The following is a 20,097-nucleotide window of genomic DNA, read 5'->3' as shown; positions in this document are numbered from 1 at the left end:
CAAAGTGATAAAAGACAAAGTATGGGACAATGACAGTCTTTTATACCTGTGATTGAAGTCTCAAATAGAGAGAGAGAAAATTAATAGATCCAGGATTTAGAAAACAAAACACACAGGGGCCCCTGGGTGGCTTAGTCGGTTAAGCGTCCGACTTTCGCTTAGGTCATGATCTTGCGGTTCGTGGGTTCGAGCCCCGCATCGGGCTCTGTGCTGACTGCCAGCTCAGAGCCTGGAGCCTGTTTCAGAGTCTGTGACTCCCTCTCTCTCTGACCCTCCCCTGCTCACACTGTCTCTCTCTATCCTAGAAATAAATAAAAAAATATTTAAAAAAAGAAAACAAAACACACATGTCTAGAATAATCATATTCAAAGTGCTGAAAACCAGCAATAAAGAGAAAATCTTGAAAGCAGCCAGAGGCAGAGAAACACATGTATAGTGAGCAATAAAAATAAACTACAGCAGACACCTCATTAAAAACTTTGCAAGCAAGAAGAGGATAGAGTTGGGGCGCCTGGGTGGCTCAGTCGGTTAAGCGTCTGACTTCGGCTCAGGTCAAGATCTCACGGTTCGTGGGTTCAAGCCCACATTGGGCTCTGTGCTGACAGCTAGCTCAGAGCCTGGAGCCGGTTTCAGGTTCTGTATCTCCCTGTCTCTGACCCTCCCCTGCTCATGCTGTCTCTCTTGCTCTCTCTCTCTCATATTTAAAAATGTTTTAAATAAAAACATTTAAAAAAAGAAGAGGATAGAGTAACATCTCTTAAGTATTATTTATTAAAATTTTAAGAACTGGGGCACCTGGCAGGTTCAGTCACTGAAGTATGCAGCTCTTCATCCTTGGGGTCATGTTGGGTATAGAGATTACTTTAAAAAAAGAAAAAACTGTCAACCAAGAATTATATATTTATTGAAAGTACACTTTTAAATGAGGGCAGAGTCTTTTTCAAATGCACAAAAAGCTGAGAAAATCCATCCCCAGCAGTCTTTGAGGTACAGTAATTAAAATAGAATTCTTTAGGCAGAGAAAATATGACACTCTACACAAACTTGGATGTGCATCAGGAGTCAGCAGAATTTTTCTGTAAAGGACCAGAAACTCTCTGTAGGTCAGAGAGTCTTTGTCACAACTACTCATCTCCACCATTATAACCCCAAAGCAGCGATAGATGATATATAAATAAATGGATGTGGTTATGTTCCTGTAAAACTTTATTTACAAAAACAGGAAGCAGGCCATCTTTGGTTCATAGTATGCCAACTGCTCATCTATAAAAAGAGAGGAGAGCTTCAGAATTGGTAAAAATGAAAGTAAGTAGAAAAGACACATTTCCTTATTTTTAAACTTAATTTTTGTTTTTTTTAATGTTTTTGTTTATTTTTGAGAGAGAGAATGAGCGAGGGAGGGTCAGAGAGAGAGGGATACACAGAATCTGAAGCAGGCTCCAGGCTCTGAGTTGTCAGCATAAAGCGCAGTGCAGGCCTTGAACTCACAAACCATGAGATCATGACCTGAGCCAAAGTCAGATGCTCAACCAACTGAGCCACCCAGGCCCCCTATTTTTCCTTTTTTTCTTTTTTTTTTTTTTAAAGAGAGAGCGAGTAAGTGGGGGGAGGGGAGGGTAGAGAATGAATCTAAAGCAGGCTCCGTGCTCAGCACAGAGCCCCATGCAGGGGTCAGTGCTGTGATCCTGGGATCATGACCTGAGCCAAAATCAAGAGTTAGATGCTCAACTACTGGAGACCCACCCAGAAGGCCCATATTTCCTTATTTTCAATCACACTATAAAATAATTAAGTTTGAGCAAAAATAGTAACACTGTATGTAGGGTATATAAATATGTAAAAGTAAACTGTGTGACAATGTTAACCCAGAGGATGGAGGGAAGGATAGTGGAAGCATACTATTGAAAGATTCTTACACTGTTACATAATTACTTAAAGGTAGATCATATTAGTTAAAGATAGATTTTGTAAATTGAGGGCAAACACTAATAAAAGCCATGGGGAAAGACTAAATGGAGTACTCAATTCAAAAGCAGGCTGAAAAAGAAATAACAGATGAGCCAAATAGAAAACATAACATCTAACAAAATGGTAGGTTTAAATCCAGAACCAATAATTGCATTAAGTATAAATTGTCAAAATGAAGCACACACAGTAACAAGAGATTTAAAAAAACCTTTTTAGTTTTAATGAAAACATTTACATAGTGAACATCATAACCTCTGTTTACACACTAATGCTGTATAACACCTTTTTACCTAGTAAAGATGTCCTGCTCCTACTTCCCCCATGAACTTCAAACAATAGCCAAGCTATATTGAATCCAGTAGCTTAGAACCATCAGACCCAAAGTAGTCTCCTATACCCATTTTCCCCAGCCTCTGGGAAAAAGAGAATGAGCAGGTTAAGGATTACACCGAGCCTATCTATTCTGTTCCCACTTTGTTAAAAAATCTGTAACTCTGTTAAAATTCATTTTACTTTATCTTTTATACTTTCAAATCTCTTCAGATCCCTTACAACCTTTTCCATGTCATACATGCTTTCTTTGGTAAGTTTTTCTTTTTATTTCAATTGTGAACAGAAAATTATTTGTGGCTAAGTGTACAAATACTGGTAGAGATAGATCCACTCTATCTATTAATGCTAAAGGAAGAGTGAGGCCATCAGCCTTTGAAAATGAAATTTAATGAAAGGAAAACATAAAGAATTCTCAAACCTTTTAAAGTATCCAAAACTTCCTTTAAATTATTTCCCTGGAATCTTTCTTTCTTTTTTTTCTCTATTTAAAAATAATAACTAATATCTAATTAGGCCTTACCTTGTGTTTTTCATTTTTTCTAAGCACTTTATTTGTCAATACATTCTATCCTCACAAAAAAACTAGTGAAGTGAAACTGTTACTATCCCATTTCAAACTTGCGGCAACTAAAGGACAGTGAGGTTAGAGAAAAATCTATTTCAATGACTTCATTAAAATACAAAATAAAATACTATTTGTCTGAAAGCCAGTATTACTTCAGAGTGGTAATTTAAACCCACTCTACATCCAGAGTCTCTGTTTATAATAACTTCCCCGTGCCTACACCCTAATTTTATTATAATTTTTTCTTTTCTTACTTTAGTCTTTGGTTTCTTCCTTCATTCCTCCCTTCCACAGTTATTTCACATAGATGTACTATGACTTAAGATTGATTTGTATAGCCATTTATAGTGAGTTGGTATATAAAATATTTATTTTGATTTATGCCTGACTCACAAATGAATTTTGGATTATAACTCATTGAGCACTTGAGGCCAGCCTTTGCCTGTTTTCACATTGCAAAGGTAGGATGGCAGTAAATTGCATGCAGTACTGGAGGTCACTCAGTGAAAACCTAGGTGGCTCTGTCAGTTAAGCATCCAACTCTTGATTCTAGCTGAGGTCATGATCTCATGATTCATGAGATCGAGCCCCGCTTCAAATCCCCTACTTGGAATATTCTCTCTCTGTTTCTCTCTTAAAGTAAATAAACATTTTCAAAAAAGAAGAAAGGAAAATTGAAGGTCTCATATTTTGCCCTCGGTGCCTATTAGGTAGCAAGAATCATATTTAAATCTTAGCAGGCCACAGAAGGGATTTAAGACTCTCGTTTGGACATTCTCTCATCTGTTACAACAAAATAGAATTATCTCCTTTCTGTTGCTCTGTATCTGTATATTTTCTGTGGTGTGCAAAGTTCTGACCTTTCTGCATTCTATAGGTGGACGGTGTTGAGCTCCAGTGAGAAATTTTATTAACGTTTAGAGCTTTTCTTAATCTAAATAAAATAAAGTCTTGGTAACCTTAAGTATACTGACTTTAGTGTATCATACTCAACATACCATATTCACAGTAAAATATCTCAGTGTATTAAACAAATGTATGATAAACTGCTTATACACTTCATTTTTGTAACTGCACATCATCATCATCCCAAAAATCCCTTTGTAAAGTTTTTTTAAAATTCTAGTTAACATACAGTGTAATATTACTGGTTTCATGTGTACAATATAGTGATTAAAACTTGCATACATCACCTGGTGCTCATCACAAGTGAACTCCTTTATCCCCATCCCCTGTTTAACTTATCCCTCCCATCCCCCACCCCGTCCCTTCTGGTAATCATCTCTCAGTTTGTTCTCTGTGGTTTAGAGTCTGTTTCTTGGTTTGCCTCTCTCCTTTCCCCTCTTTGCTCATTTGTTTTGTTTCTTAAATTCCACGTGAGTGAAATCCTATGGTGTTTGTCTTTCTCTGACTGGCTTATTTTGCTTAGCATAATACTCTTTAGCTCTATCCCTGTTGTCACAAATGGCAAGCTTTCATGCTTTTTAATGGCTGAGTAGGATTCCATTGTATATATACACCACATCTTCTTTATCCATTCATCAACCTTTGGACATTTGGACTGTTTCCATATTTTGCTACTATAGATAGTGCTGCTATAAACATTGAGGTGCACATATCCTTTTGAGTTATTAATTTTGTATCCTTTGGGTAAATACCCAGTAATGCGATTGCTGGATTGTAGGGTAGTTCTATTTCTAACTTTTTTAGGAACCTCCATACTGTTTTCCACAGTGGCTGTACCAGTTTGCATTCCCACCAACAGTGCAAGAGGGTTTCCCTTTCTTCACATCCTCACCAACACCTGTTGTTTCTTGTGTTGTTGAATTTACCCATTCTGCAAAAATCTGTATATTTTTTAGCAGTTTATCTTCCTCCTCCTCCTACTGGTAGGAATGCACAGATCTACATTCTGTCAGAAGCAGAGTACTTGATTAATAGCAAAATAGATGGGCATGCCAATTTATGGGATATTATAACAGAAAGAGATCACCCAAACCAAATTTGCTCTACTCCACCCCATTCTCCAGGTGAAGAAACTGAGGCTTGGGGAGATTTAACAACTTACCTGTTTCAGACAGCTACTTCATAGCAGAGACAGGAATAGACCCTCTGACTCTTCATTTCCATGCTTGTTTCATTTTACTAAATCTGTTTCTGACCAGATAGTTGGTGAATGGTAGCAGTTCCATTGATTAGTTCCTTTCTTTCTATTCCAGTTCTTGCTGTCAGGGGAAACCAGCTAAATAACAATCATTTATTATCTACTGTTTTGAAGCACAGTTTTCTTATACTGTCTCTGTCTCCATGTGGCTGTATGCCATAGATAGAACTTTAGAGTAGAATCTGTCCTTGGCATGCAAACAAAACAAGTCTAGAATTCCAGACCAGTGTTCCCTGAACAAGTGGCATCTGCCTTCTGGTCCCCAAGTGCCATAAAAAACAGACTTAGACATTGACCTTGTCTGGTAAGGTCATGATTTAAATTAAATAGCCAAAATACAGAAAGTTGTGAGAAAATCGCAGGAATTAACAATGAGCTTAATGTTCTATTTATCATGATATGATACAAGAAATTTCTGAGAGAACACCTATATAAAAGGATTTGGTGGAAACGGTATGTCAGCAGGAAGTGTGATTACCAAGCCAATTTTGAAAATATGCCCCCCCTCTCTTTCCCTAGCCAAATTATTTGTTGATATGAGTTTTACCTGATTTTCTTTATTTTGAGAAAAGAGGTGTGGACTAAACCTAAGGTGTTGAAAAATTGGCTGTTTAGTCCCTAGAAAGTTGTAAAACCTCAAATAAATAATTTCACATCTTTTTTTATTTAAGAATGGGGTAAAAATTAAGATACAAAAGATGCTTGATTATTTTTAAAGAATATGCATTCATCATATTTTATCCTGAAATGCAGCCAAATATGAAGAGGTAAATTCCTAGTTCTGTAATATTTTGGCTTGCTATAAAATTAAGACATGTTTGTTTTCTAAATTCTAAACATGGAGTTAGGGAAGTATGGAGACTTTAAGTGAGAAAACACTTAAATTCTGAACCTAAGGAAAAGCAACAATGCAATACGAATGTAAATATGTGTTCAGGGACAGTTTAGAAAATATAAGTATTAACTAAAATGTCTCAGAGTAGGGGAGTTTAGATTTTGAGTCACCTATGATGAATACTTTGTTATGTATTCCATATGTGGCAAAAGTGAACCATAAAATGGTTCAGAAAGTTTTGATAAATGACTAAAATTGATCACAGTCTTTTTCTACTCTATTCATTCCTAATATCTAATCTACCTATCAGCCACACTTCCTCATTGAATTCTGCATCTTAATGTTCACTCTGGGCATTCTATGGCTGAAAGGCAAACAGACTATTTTATGTAAACCATCTCATCCTTGTGTGTCTATATTTAATGTATGAATCTGATTTTAGGGAGGGAGTAGAGAACATGGGAAAAAATAGCTGGCCTGGTGAATATTTGCATCCTGGTCTACTTCATTTCAGGTTTTACTCTGAAGAAATCATTTCTATTTCTAAAGCCTATTCAAATTACCCAGGTCTAACTGTATGCTCTTATCAAAGATAGTGAGATACTTTATTGGTTCCTTAGCAGTTCTGCAGGAATTATTGATTAGGAAGCTGCTTACAGTTCTGATGCCTGTCACAGAAAGTTTGTACAAATAAGTGATGAGATAGAGGCTGGGTTAGAAAAGTGATTACAGTGGAAACTTGCTAATCACTGACCTCTATAGGGATCCTCTGGTTTATCACTAATCTCACTCACACTTGGCACTTTCCTATGTTGCTGCCTCATCATTCATAGCTGCGTGAGTAATTTGGCATGGAGTGAACAAGAGGAGGGCAGAGAGAGTCCGGCAGCTGTGCTTGTTGGCACTAGATATTTAAAGTATCTTCAATGTAGCCAGCAGCGTGCTTGGCACAAATGTTAGCCAATAATACTTAAACAAATGGTTGTGAAGAAAATAGGCATTTATGTTAAAAGCCTTTCTCTCTCTTTCCTTTTCTTTAAAAAAATAATATGTTAGTTTGAGATCCTTTCTAGATTTTTTGTGTGTAAATTTGAGATGATTGCTACCCTGATGAAGTCAATAATACCAATAGTTAGCATTGGCCTAGGTTCTTTCAGATAAGAATTTCCAAGTACTTTATAAGCATTAATTAAACTGTGCAGGCCTGTGTGAGGTACATGTTACTGAGTTGATTTTCCTAAAAGAATGAGTGGAGGCATTGATGTTAAATGACTTGTAACTTGCTTAGTTCACTCAGTGTGAGAGAAGCAAGAGCCAAGAGATGAATCCAGTAACCAGAATCCTAGATCTCTGCTCTGCTGTATACCAAATGGCATTATGGATTTCCCCACCTTGTAGGATAGTGTGTTTTTATTTTCTCCAAGTGGTTGGTGTGACTGAAATGGTGTTTGTGGTAGTGTTCATCTACAAAGAAGAGGAAAAGCTTCTCCATTAGCAAAAAGGTTAGGTAAATAATGATTTTTTCAAAGATACCTAAGTGGGGAGGAAGACAGTCTGCTCACAAAACTGTGATCATATATAGATTTATGCCCAGATATTTAGATTGGCCTAAGTAGGGATTTCACCTTGTTCCTCTGAAAACTAAATCTGGAAAAGTTTTCATGATTTATATGTTTTAGAATATTCTAGTTTAAAACATCCAAGGATTCTTTTTCTAGCTTAAGCCTTTATCTTTTAATAAAAACCAGTCTAATGCTGCCCACTTAAAATATAGCTCATGGGGTGAATTTGAATTTATGAATGCAATTCAGTATGCCTTACAAAAATGAACATTGAAATAATACTGGCTTTTAGACAAAACCGGGAAACTGTTCTGATTTGTTCTGTTAACTCATGAAGTCAATAATTTTTTCTTAAATAGTGTCTATTCATTAAAATTACTGAACATCAGTTCTTAAATAGTGTCTATTCATTAAAATTACTGAACATTAGTTTTCAGGTATTTGCTGGACTGCTTCAGAAATAAATGCTGAGCCAGTTATATCTTCTGTAATATCTTTGTTTCTGGCCATTTCTTCATAAGAATGTTATTTTCAATTGGTAGGAATAGAGCATATGGGCCAGGAGGGTATTACCGCAAAGGTTTCTATAGCCAGTAGATTGAGATCTTGCAATTTTACTGTCATATCTCACACCTGTTACCAGCTTCCTTCAATCACTCCTTGGTATTAGGAGAATTTCTAGTAGAAAGAAGAATACAACTAGCAGTGGTACCAACAATGTAAGTAAAGCATCTTTCACAGTGCCTTACACATAATAGCTAGTCAGCAAATGTTGGTTCCTGTCACCTTACCTACTATTATAATCTGTGACTTTGAGATTGAAGAAGAGTGGAAGAATTCTCAACTGCTGTGCACCCTAAGGAGAGTTCAGCAAAGCAGCCAGGGAGTTCTTGAGCCAAAGTTGGTCAACATAGGAATGTATGTCCCCTGGGAAGAACTGTGCTTTTTTCCCCCCATATACTCTGTCAAAGCATGTTGGTGGAAGCAAATGGGACTCAGTGCAGAAGGAATAATTTCAGAGGATAGCAGCTGGATCCCTCAGTCACATTCCCTGAAGTAGGAGTTTTGCAAGGTCCATTTTCATGGTTGCCACAGCAATTAAGTTTTTTTCATTGTTTTAAATACATACACAAAAACAAATCCCTGCATTAGCCCCAGCCTCTCAAGATGCTGTTACACACCCTCTGATCTTGTCCAACTTGTTCATTTTACAGACTAGGAAACTGAGACCCAGAAAAATGAAATGAGATCAGAATAGATATTTTTCTAACCAGTATTTCAAGTAAGAAAAATATTAACATGTGCCCTTTGTGAGAACTGAAAAGAATAGCAGTTACTTGTGATTGAAACCAGCATAGGTTACCATGTTCTGCATCCAAAACCAATCATTGGAGTAGTTCGGTTTTGCTGCCAATCATATTGGGGATGATTTGTCATCAGTCTCTCTTTCAGCATGAATAGATAGTGCCAAATCATTTTATGGGTAGAGGCTGCGTAGAAAGCTAAATAGAAAGCTAAAAATTCCTATGCTATATTTGAGCCCCACCAAATATGTATATATATGAGCTGAATCTGGGAATCGTGTCCTAAACCTCCACTGGAAAACAGTGCAGTATAGTATGTTTTTAAGAATTTGGGGTCAGATAGGGGCGCCTGGGTGGCTTAGTCGGTTAAGCGTCCGACTTTCGCTTGGGTCATGGTCTCGCGGTTCGTGGGTTCGAGCCCCGCGTCGGGCTCTGTGCTGACTGCCAGCTCGGAGCCTGGAGCCTGTTTCAGTCTGTGACTGCCTCTCTCTCTGACCCTCCTCTGCTCATGCTGTCTCTCTCTCTCCTAGAAATAAATAAAATATTAAAAAAAAAAAAAGAATTTGGGGTCAGATAGCCCTGTATTCTGGTTATTTTGACTTCTTAGTAATTCTGTGGCCTTGGGCAAATTATTTCTCCTCATTAGTGAAATAGGGACTTAATAGTACCTACCTCAGTGAGTTGGAAGAACTAAAGCCACCGTTAGCTTTCATCTGGATTATTTCAGTAGTGTTCTAATTGGTTTCCCTGCTTCCATTTGTTCCCCTACAAGCAGCGATGATACTTTTAAGATGTAAATCATCTTTTCAGTTAACAGTTCTGAAGCCAGTTGGATATCTCTGTGGAAAAAACATGTACCTTGACAACCCCCCACCTCCACCAACATATACAAAAACCAAATTCAGGTTTAAGTGTAAAAGATAAACAGTAAAACCACACTGAGATACCTCCTCACGCCAGTCAGAGTGACTAAAATGAGCAAATCAGAGAACTGTAGATGCTGGCAAGGATGTGGAGAAATGGGCACCCTCCTACACTGTTGGTGGGAATGTAAACTGGTGCAGCTTCTCTGGAAAACAGTGTGTAGGTTCCTCAAAAAATTAACAGTAGAACTCCCCTATGACCCANCTTGGGGGGATGAGCACTGGGTGTTATATGAAAACTAACTTGACAATAAACTATTTGTAAAAAAAAAAAAAAACAGTAAAGCGTTTAGAAGAAAGCATAGAAAAAATAAAAATAGATTTGTGACCTTGGAATAGGCAGAGATTTTTTTAAAGAGTACATAAAAAATGGACAAATTAGCTTATGTTAAAATGAATGTTTGTTTATACAAAGACACCATTAAGAGAATGAAAAGGCAGTCTACAGAAGATATGTACCTACCACCTCATGCCGGTCATAGTGGCTAAAATGAACAAATCAGGAGACCATAGATGCTGGCGAGGATGTGGAAAAACGGGCACCCTCTTACACTGTTGGTGGGAATGTAAACTGGTACAGCCCCTCTGGAAAACAGTGTGGAGGTTCCTCAAAAAATTAACAGTAGAACTCCCCTATGACCCAGCAATAGCACTGCTAGGAATTTACCCAAGGGATACAGGAGTGCTGATGCATAGGAGCACATGTACCCCAGTGTTCATAGCAGCACTCTCCACAATCGCCAAAACATGGAAAGAGCCTAAGTGTCTATCAACTGACAAACAGATCAAGAAGATGTGGTTCATCTATACAATGGAATACTACATGGCAGTGAGAAACAATGAAATCTAGCCATGTGTAGCAACATGGATGGAACTCGAGGGTATTATGCTAAGTGAAATAAGTCAGGCAGAGAAAGACAGATACCGTATGTTTTCACTCATGTGGATCAGGAGAAACTTAACAGAGGACCATAGGGGAGGAGAAGGGGGGAAAATAGTCAACAGAGAGGGAGGGAGGCAAACCATGAGAGACTCTTAAATACTGAGAACAAACTGAGGGTTAATGGGGAGTCGTGGAGAGGGAAAAATGGGTCATGGACATTGAGGAGGGCACTTGTTGGGATGAGCACTGGGTGTTATATGGAAACCAACTTGACAATAAACTATATTTTAAAAAAAGGAAAAAAATATTTACAAGACAGTAAAAGATCTTGTTTCAAAAGTACATGAGGAACTCCTACAAATCAACAAGTAAATGACAAACCAATAGGAAAAAAGTAGATAAAATATTTGAATGGCCATTTCATTATAAAATACCCAAGTATCCAGTAAACATAAACTCACTGTGATTTACTCGTAGTAACTTGGTTGCCAAAAGTGTCTCTTAAATCTTCCACTGCATTAATAAATACACTAACAATAAAAGAGCCAATTGTTCCATTAACCTCTTTACTAGTAAGAACTCCAGGAATATTATATAATTTTCTGCACAGTAGTAATTTTACTATTGGAAATTCTGTATCCTGAGAGGTATTCCTTACAACAGGGTAAAATAATGCATGTTTTTAATTTTATCCTTTGTTCTGGTCTCTTCACTGGGAGCAGATAGTGTAATTTTGATTCAATCTTAGCATGATAGTTCTACAAATATAAAAAGTACAGTAACTGAACATCTTTCAAATCCTCTCCTTTCTAGACTGACATCCAGGTTTTTAGCTGATCTGATGTACAGATCCCTCACCATTCAATGGAAATTAGATACATGTTCACTTACTAACAGGTTTTCAGCTGTGTTCAGTTGATGTATATTAACATTATCTACATACAGCTTTCATATATATTTAGCAGAAAACTATAAAACAGTATCCAAAAGTTGTTATTTTTCAGACACCTGAGATAAAATAGACTTAGAGATTAATTTTAATTCATGAAAATAGTTCTTATAAAAAGTAATTTTGAAAGAATTAAAGATGAATGTCTTCTAAATCTCAGGCCTAGAGTATGTATTATTCTGTTTCAAGCATAACCAAATTTCTAAGTCTCTTAGAAATAATTAGCTCCTAATAAATGAAAGGTGAAATAAAAATGTATTTACATTTCAAAATCTCATTTGAATTGGTTAAGTATCATTTTAAAAACCAGCTATCAGCTGGGGCATGTGGATGGCTCAGTTGGTTAGGCGTCTGTCTTCAGCTCAGGTCATGATCTCAGTTTGTGAGTTCGAGCCCCACATCAGGCTCTATACTGACAGCTCAGAGTATAGAACCTGCTTCAGATTCTGTGTGTGTGTGTGTGTGTGTGTGTGTGTCTGCTCGCTCCTCTCCTGCTTGTGCTCTGTCTCTCAAAAACAAATATTAAAAACTTTTTTTTAAAAAAACAAGCTATCAGCTTTCCATCTCAGAAGAAACTTTTTCTCTGTAATGTTTTTAGCCTATGTTAAATTAGTTTTCATTCTCTCTAATTTTAATATCCTTGTGAAAGGAAGAAGTTTGGAAATTTTAATAGGCACAGGAAAGTAGGTTTAAAAACTTACATATTCTTAAATAATATAACAGGCAGCCTCCACACAGATAATTAAAATTATACTTGAAAACTGTACTTTATTAAAAACAGAGCTAATATTAATCTCTTACTTTGTTTCCTTTTCTTCCCAACAGTTGGGGGAAAATCTAGTACTTTTGAAAGTAAAAGTATAGCAGACCTTACCTTGTTGTTTAGCTTTAAGTCTTTATTAGCTGTTAAAATAGTATTTCAGGAAGAGGAATTTGCAAGGTAGAAAAGGCCTATTCAGTATTTCAGCCAGTAATCAGTAATCAGGTGGTGGTATATTGTGGTAAAAGACAAGCACAGCCTTTTATTTATTTTTAACTCTATGATATTTGTTTAAAATGTTAACATAGTCGGGTTACCTGGGTGGCTCAGTCCTTTGAGCTTCAGCTCAGGTCATGATCACACATAAGTTCACATTGGGCTCACTGCTGTCAGCCTGTCAGTGCAGAGCCTACTTCAGATCCTCTGTCCCCCTTTTTCTGCCCCTCCCCCACTTGCACTCTCTCAAAAATAAACATTAAAAAATAAATAAAATGTTAATATAGTCTCCCAGTTCTGTTCTGCCAAGTATATGGTACATAATTTGTTTTGTTTTGTTTGAGTTATAAATTTATTTTTTTTTACAAATAGTTTATTGTCAAATTAGTTTCCACATAACACTCAGTGCTCATCCCCAAAGTGCCCTCCTCCATGCCCAGCCCCCCCGCCCCCCCACATCCATCAGTCCTCAGTTTTTGTCAGCATTCAAGAGTCTCTCATGGTTTGCCTCTCTCCCCTTCCCCCACCATTTCCGCCCTTCTCCCCCTTGTTCCTCCATCAAGTTCCTCCTAATCCTCCTATACATGCAAACATATGATATTTGTTTTTAAAAGCAGTATTTTCTTGGGGTGCCTAGGTGGCTCAGTTGGTTTCAGCTCAGGTCATGATCTCACAGTTTGTTAGTTCAAGCTCTACATTGGGCTCCTTGCTGACAGTGTGAAGCCTGCTTGGGATTCTCTATCTCTCTCTGCCTCTACCCTGCCTGTGGTTTCTCTCCCTTTCTCAAAATAAGTAAACTTTTTTAAAAATGGTATATACTGAGAATGATTTTTATTATCTAATAAATGTGTTTATTTGATTAATAAAGCAATACCTCCAAACCAAAAATGTGTGCTGTTCTTTATTTTACCTCTGTGATCTGCCAGTCATTCTGAGTTGGCATTCCCCTTCAATCCCTGCCATGTTCTTGGTCCAGCAGGGTTTCTGATCCATTATGATGAGGCACAGGAATGGTGTGTGTGTCACAATTGCAAAAGTACAATCGTTTTGTGATTTCATAAGGTCAGATTCCAAGAATAGAAGAGCAGAATCCAAAACCCCCATATATCTTCTGGACTCTTACAAGCAGTCTTGCTTGTAAAGGATCGATCCTCAGAGAGTTCACAGTGTTTTTCCTTTTTATTCCATATGTATATTTTGCAAATTAAATCAGTTTATATAGAACATATTGCTTTATGGTGAGACTGTGAGGCAAATAGACAGCATTAATTAACCTTTTCTCATAAATCTGCATTTTTATGTGTTAGCATTACTTCACCTGAAATATGTGCTTCATCACTAATAGCCAGTAAGTGCTTTTTAATACATGTGCTACAGGGGCACCTGGGTGGCTTAGTCCGTTAAGACATGTACTACAGAGTCCTAATAGGCTCTGAAATTATACTCTGAGTTATTACAGTATTTTCTAGTAACTAGCTTTGTTATTACAAGGATTATTTTGTGTATCTAACAGGTCAGTACATACAAAATTTAGAGTTGTATGATTTTACATCATTTGGCCTGTGTGGCATTTATACGGGAATGAAAATAATCATATTAGTATATATGCCTTAAAGGTGTTTTTAATTATGTGCACCATATCAGTAAGTAATTTTGAGCATACCATCTATGTGTGGAGTGTTAAAATTAATAAACTATACATTTTTATATAATGACAAGGTAGTAACTCTATACAATTATGAGGAAGTTCATATAGCCTCAGTAATTTAGTTGGGAAAGAGAGGGTACAAGTGGGGGAGGGGCAGAGAGAGGAGACAGAGGATCCCAAGCAGGCTCTGCCTGCTGACAACAGAGAGCCTGATATGGGGCTTGAACTCATGAACTGTGAGATTATGACCTGAGCCAAAATCAGATGTCTAACTGACTGAGCCACCCAGGCACTGCTAACCTTAGTAATTTCAAAAATTTTGGAAAACTGGTCAGATTTAGTTATATTGTTACTGATTTTACTTTGGAATGGAGAAAAAGAATTAGCTCTGCCATTGTCATTGTTTGTGTCTCCATCTTTGATATTAACATCAAACTGCAGACCCCAGTGCAGAGCTTGAACCCACAGACCTCTTGGTCATGTCCTGAGCCAGTCAAATGCTTAATTGAGCCACCCAGGTACCCCCTTATAGAAGTCTATTTAAGCAATATGTCTGTGAGAGACTGTTTAGTTAAAATCTATAATATTCGTAAATTTACTTAACATAAACTCTGGTGTATTGAAAAGTGAATAAATAAGAACTTCTCTGCAAGGCTGTTTGCTTCACTGTTTGTCCTGATAACAAAAAATACACTAAATCTCTTTCTCAGTAAGGGAATAGATCAACTGTGGTATTGTTTGTATAATACAGGACATTTTATAGCAGTAAAAATGAATAAACTAGGTGTCTATTATCTGCATGTATCTTAAAAGCATAATACTGCATGGAAAAGCAAGTTTCAAAAGGAATAGATACTGTATAATCCTATCATCTACTTAAATGTATTAAACATACACACCACACAAAATAAATGTTTTAAATACAAACAATAACATATTGTTTGAGTACATTAATATATATTAATAGTTTTGAAATATGCATGGCAATCATATTTACTAACCTTTTGATGATGACCTTGGGGTCTCAGTTAAGATGTGAACTGTATCTACGCTATTATAATTTCTGAGAAAGAGGGAAGAGGAGATGGAGAAATGTTCACTGTGAAACGAATGTGGGAAAACGTTATTCTTGCTACCAAGTACATGGATCACACTGTTGGCTATATAGATGTCTATTCTTTTCCATTCTGTTGAATATTTTTTAGTGTTTCACAGCAGAAAGTAATAAAATGCATGCTATTTTATGAAAGTCTGAATTTGTTAAACTGGAATGATAATAAGCTTTTTAAATTTTATTTGTTGGATTTTGTCTTGTTTCTCATTTGTTCTCTGTACTTCCAAATCACAATATAATTACTACAAATGATCTACAAGTTGGATTGATTGTCAGTAAGTGAGGATTTTTGTATATAGTTATATTCTTTATTTTATAGGAAAAACGTCAGAGAGAGGTTCATTTTCCCTGTACAGCAGAGACACCGGATTACCAGGCTGTCAAGTAAGTTTAATAAATACAAAAGTATAGAGGAGGTAGAAATTTGTCCAGTTTATTTCACTATTATTTGTGCCTTTAATTTGTAACTAAATGTGGTAAAATTTTAGTAACTAAACCTATTATCTTCTCCCTCTGCTAAAAATGGTTTCTCTTCCCCAGTTCACTAGACTTCCTCTATCATCAGAGATTTTCATAACTCACCTCCATTTTAACTGGTAGCAAAGCAACAGTTATCTTCCTATCCCTTTCCAAAATGCTTACCATTTCTGAAAATGACTTTTGCATATTTCCTCATAAAAAGAACAGAGTAGCTGAGATATTACATTATTACATGAAGAACCTACATTTGCTCTGTGTAGCTTTACTGTCCTGTAATGTTAAACTTATTAATGCTCTGAGTATTTTCATTTCATTCCTACACTCTAACCACTTCTTTAAGCTTCCAAAAGTTTCTTTGACTTGGAAATGTTGTTTCAACTCTTCCATATTTCTTTAGAATATTGCATTTTTACTAATGGCCATCTTCTCTGCTTCCCACTCCCCACCCCCTGCCCATATCTTTAGAAAGAATCCTGAATACTCAATTTACCTGTAGATTCCCATCAGAATCAGGCTTAAAAGAAAAAAAAAAGAAAGGAAGAATGAAGAATGTATGAAATTTTTTTTCTGCTATTTATATGCTTTTCATGAGGTCCACCCTAATTTCAGACATGGGCATATAAACCAATTTTAACTCTCATTCTAACAATACTATTCTATTCAATACATATCCTATAATTTTGCCATTTGGAGTCAAAAGACCTAGGTTGAAATCCCATCTTTACAAGTTACTGACCTATGGTCCTAAGATTTAAGGTCATTTAACCTTAAATCCCATGTCTGCACTGATTTCCTCATTTGAGAAACAGTTAGCATTTTGCTTCCCTGAAGGTTAAATTCCATGTACTTGTGAAAGCATTTTGTAAAATAAATGCACATTTAACAATGTTTCCATTCAAATAACCGACAAAACAATTGCTATTTAAATTTTGTATTATTTATTCAAGTCGTTATCTTCACCATCCCATCAGAAAAGGTCATTATTGCTGTTCCTTGAAATATACCTTATTAAATCTCTTGGAGTTCTCACTTGGCTTTGGGAAGTGAGAGAAAATCCTTAGCACAACCCCATTGCAGGCTGATAACTCATAGCTCCAGTGATTCTTTCCCCCTTTATCCTCACTAATCTCTGTGTATAGATTGGAAAGTGTGTGTGTGAGGAGGGAGCATGCATGTAAGCATGCACATTGGTAAATAAATGCTAGAGCAGAGAATGAGTTGAAACAGTGCCCAGTAGTGGCTAAGCCAGCTAGGAGACTTATTATAATATGGTGACTTGCATTGATTTTCTTTGGTATGTTAAATCATCCTTGTATTCCTGAGATAAACTTTAAAATGCTATTTTGAATCCTTAATATTATTCTTAAGAGACCAAAAGGTTTGAGAGCCACTGGTCTAATGTTAACACTATTACAAAACCTGAGGTAAAAAAATTATTCTTAGCTCTTTGAAACTACGGCTGCATCTAATAAATCAGTTAATGTTTATACTAATGAGTTTCCACTTACATTTTTTAAACTCCCTTCGCAAAGGTAGTGCTATTTAGTTACGATCAGTAGTAAGCTCTATTTATATAATTCTATTTTGCATTGATCGATCTTAACAGTTTTTCCAAAGATTAATACGTTTATACCAGATTTAATTCCTTTTTTTTCACATTTTCTATTTTTATTTTAATTCCTGTATAGTTAACATACAGTGATATATTAGTTTCAGGTATACAGCACCAGATTTAATTCTCATATCAGAAAAATATTTATTTTAAACCTAGATGCATAACATTGTAATAACAGTTGCTACCATTTACTGAGAACTGTACTGAGCCAGGCATTGAATTAAAACATCATATTTGGGGTGCCTGGGTGGCTCAGTCAGTTGAGCATCTGATTCTTGGTATCAGGTCAGGCCATGATCCCAGAGTCATGAGATCAAGCCCCATGTTGGGCTCTGGGCCAACCGTGAAGCCTGCTTAGGATTCTCTCTCTCCCTCTACCCCTCTATCCTACTCTTCTAAAAAAATTTAAATGAAAAAAAAATGTAAACATGATCATGTTTAATCCTTACAACAACACCTGTTTTTCAGACTGAAAAATGGATGTTCTCCAGAGGTATTAAGTAATTTGCTCAAAACCATGCATCTAGCAAGTAGAAAAACACTTGCTAAACACATGGTTGATGCTGTTATAATCTCAGATTCCTAGTCTGTGTCTTTACTACCCTTTCATTTAATTTGTTTGATCAAGGAGGGATCTGGGAATTTATATTTTAAGCAAGTGCTAATTCACATGGACTGGAGATTATACTTTGAAAAACCCAGTTCTTCTCTATATGTCAAATATAAACATATAGAGTATTAAAAAAAGGAAGAAGCTATAAGATCACTGCTCAACAATTCTTTTTAACATTTTGGAGAGATCAAGCAGGCCTATGGAAAAGAGAAACAAGGTTACTGGAATGTATGAAATGTAAAATAGAAATATTGCTATGTACAAGAAATTTAAAGGTATTCAAGTGAGGGAAAGATTTGTTGGTAAAGAATTGACAGAAGCAATGTATGAGGCCCAAAGAGGAAGCCCAAAATTCAGCACAGAGGACAGATTTTACTGGAGCAAACACATCCTGAAGACAGGTAAGCTCTTGAAACAAGTGAAAAAGAATTCCTTGCTATGAAAGGAACAGTAACTTTGCTGTTTATTATTGTTACCTAGCTCTGCCTCTGCTGCAGTTGCTAGACAAAATTATAATGGATGGCATCAGCTGATCTGAGGCCTAAATAGTGAACCCAGGATATTCAGGAGTTAAAAAATATCAATCACTACTATTCAAAGAAAAACCTGTGTCCCAAGCAGTATATGTTATCATGGGTCAAAGAAGACAAAAATACAGTAAGAAATTAACTGCCATGTTGTCTTACCTATTCACAAGCGACAAAAACTTTTAACCATGCGATGGTAATAGAAGAAAATACAAACAGTGACTGCAAAATTATATCCAAACACCACTTTGAAACCATTTTTCTTCAGCATATTCCCCAAGGAAACATTTAACTCTGCTATTAATGTACATAAAATGCTGCTGACATTCTGCAAAATTCAGTCTAATTTAATAATGTTTGATGGGCCTTGCTTCATGTTAAGATGATATAATAATATGTTGCTAAATGAGTCTTCTCATATTACCTTCATGGCAGGCCCATAACTGATGAGCCATTAAAAGGAAACTGGTGTAGCAGTATTACTGGAAACAATGATAGATCATTCTGCAATCGAATTTTTTTTAATTGATTCAACACAGAACATAGAAGCCAACATCTTTTTTAACAATAGGGATAATTCTTCACCGTGATGTGAAAAATCCTTTTATCATCACAGCAGTTTTCACTAATGTGAACAAGTATGTATTCAAGGAGTTTGTGTAAGTTTTTCTTCAAGTGTTCAAACCTAGAAGAGGCAGGGTCTTATTTTTTCCAAAGAATATTATTCGGATATTATATGCTTTAGAAAATGACAGCTTTAAAAACTCAGCACTTAATTATTTGGAAATTCTCCCATACCATTTGCTTCTTTAATCCTCTTTTTTCATCATTGCCAGTCTCACTATATACAGCTGTTTGATAATGATAAAATTATAAAAGAGTCAGTGCATCAGGAAGACATAACAATGATAAATGTGTATATACTTAATTACAAAGTTTTAAAACAAGTGAAGCAAAAATTGATAGAATGAAAGAGAAATAAACAAATTCAAAATTGGAGTTAATGGTTTAAATACCTATCTTTCTTAGCAACTGACAAAATACACAAGAACTTCGTTCATTTACTGTCAACTACCTTGACCTCATTGATGTTTATAAAACTCTATTCCCAACAATTGAAGAATATAAATTTCTTTTGAGGGTACATGTTATGTTTAAAAACTTTGAAATCAATACAGTATATTCTCTGACCAGAAGAAAATTAAGTTCGAAGTTAGTAAGATACTTAGAAAAACATCAAATATTTGGAAATTGAACAATCCATGTCTAAATAATCTGTGGTTAAAAACATCACAGGGGAATTTAGAAACTATTTCCAACTAATTATTATGAAATATGATATAACAAAATGTGTTGGTACAGCTAAAACAGTGCATAGGAAAAAAGTATAGCTTTAGATGCTTGTATTCAAAGAGATCTGTAGTAAACAACCTGAGGTTCTGCCCTAAGAAACCAGAAAACCAAGCACAAAATAAGTAGAAGGGGGAAATAATAAAAAAAGAGCAGAAATCAATGTAATATTACAAAAATATTAGAAAAAATAACAAAGCCAGAATTTGGTTATTTGAAAAGATCCATAAACTTAGTAATTCCTAGCTAAGCTGATTAAGAGAAAATGGGAGAGGGCAGAAAGGGAA

At 36.0% G+C, this 20,097-nt stretch overlaps 1 protein-coding gene and 1 long non-coding RNA gene across 10 annotated transcripts in view; one reads left to right on the top strand and one right to left on the bottom strand.

The window, feature by feature from the left end:
• The window catches only part of TCF12 (transcription factor 12), a 361,796-nt gene that overhangs the window by 235,932 nt on the left and 105,767 nt on the right, over positions 1–20,097 (top strand). For all 8 annotated transcript variants that reach the window (XM_077748014.1, XM_077748032.1, XM_077748056.1 and 5 more), the window contains one exon: positions 15,545–15,609. In XM_077748014.1, the coding sequence (XP_077604140.1) occupies positions 15,545–15,609 (65 nt within the window). The remainder of the gene's footprint in view (positions 1–15,544; positions 15,610–20,097) is intronic.
• Positions 1,190–13,433, bottom strand: LOC144218886 (uncharacterized). Of its 2 annotated transcripts, XR_013331281.1 has the most exons (3): positions 13,374–13,433; positions 9,405–9,571; positions 1,190–1,264 (listed from the first exon to the last, which is right to left on the bottom strand). It is a non-coding gene; the product is annotated as an uncharacterized LOC144218886 (long non-coding RNA). The 2 variants fall into 2 exon arrangements; XR_013331282.1 differs by lacking the exons at positions 9,405–9,571; positions 13,374–13,433 and adding an exon at positions 4,936–5,101.

This window comes from Crocuta crocuta, unplaced genomic scaffold (assembly GCF_008692635.1).
Source record: "Crocuta crocuta isolate KB4526 unplaced genomic scaffold, BGI_CrCroc_1.0 scaffold130, whole genome shotgun sequence".
Lineage (NCBI taxonomy): Eukaryota > Metazoa > Chordata > Mammalia > Carnivora > Hyaenidae > Crocuta > Crocuta crocuta.
This window is presented reverse-complemented; position numbering and strand designations above follow the sequence as displayed.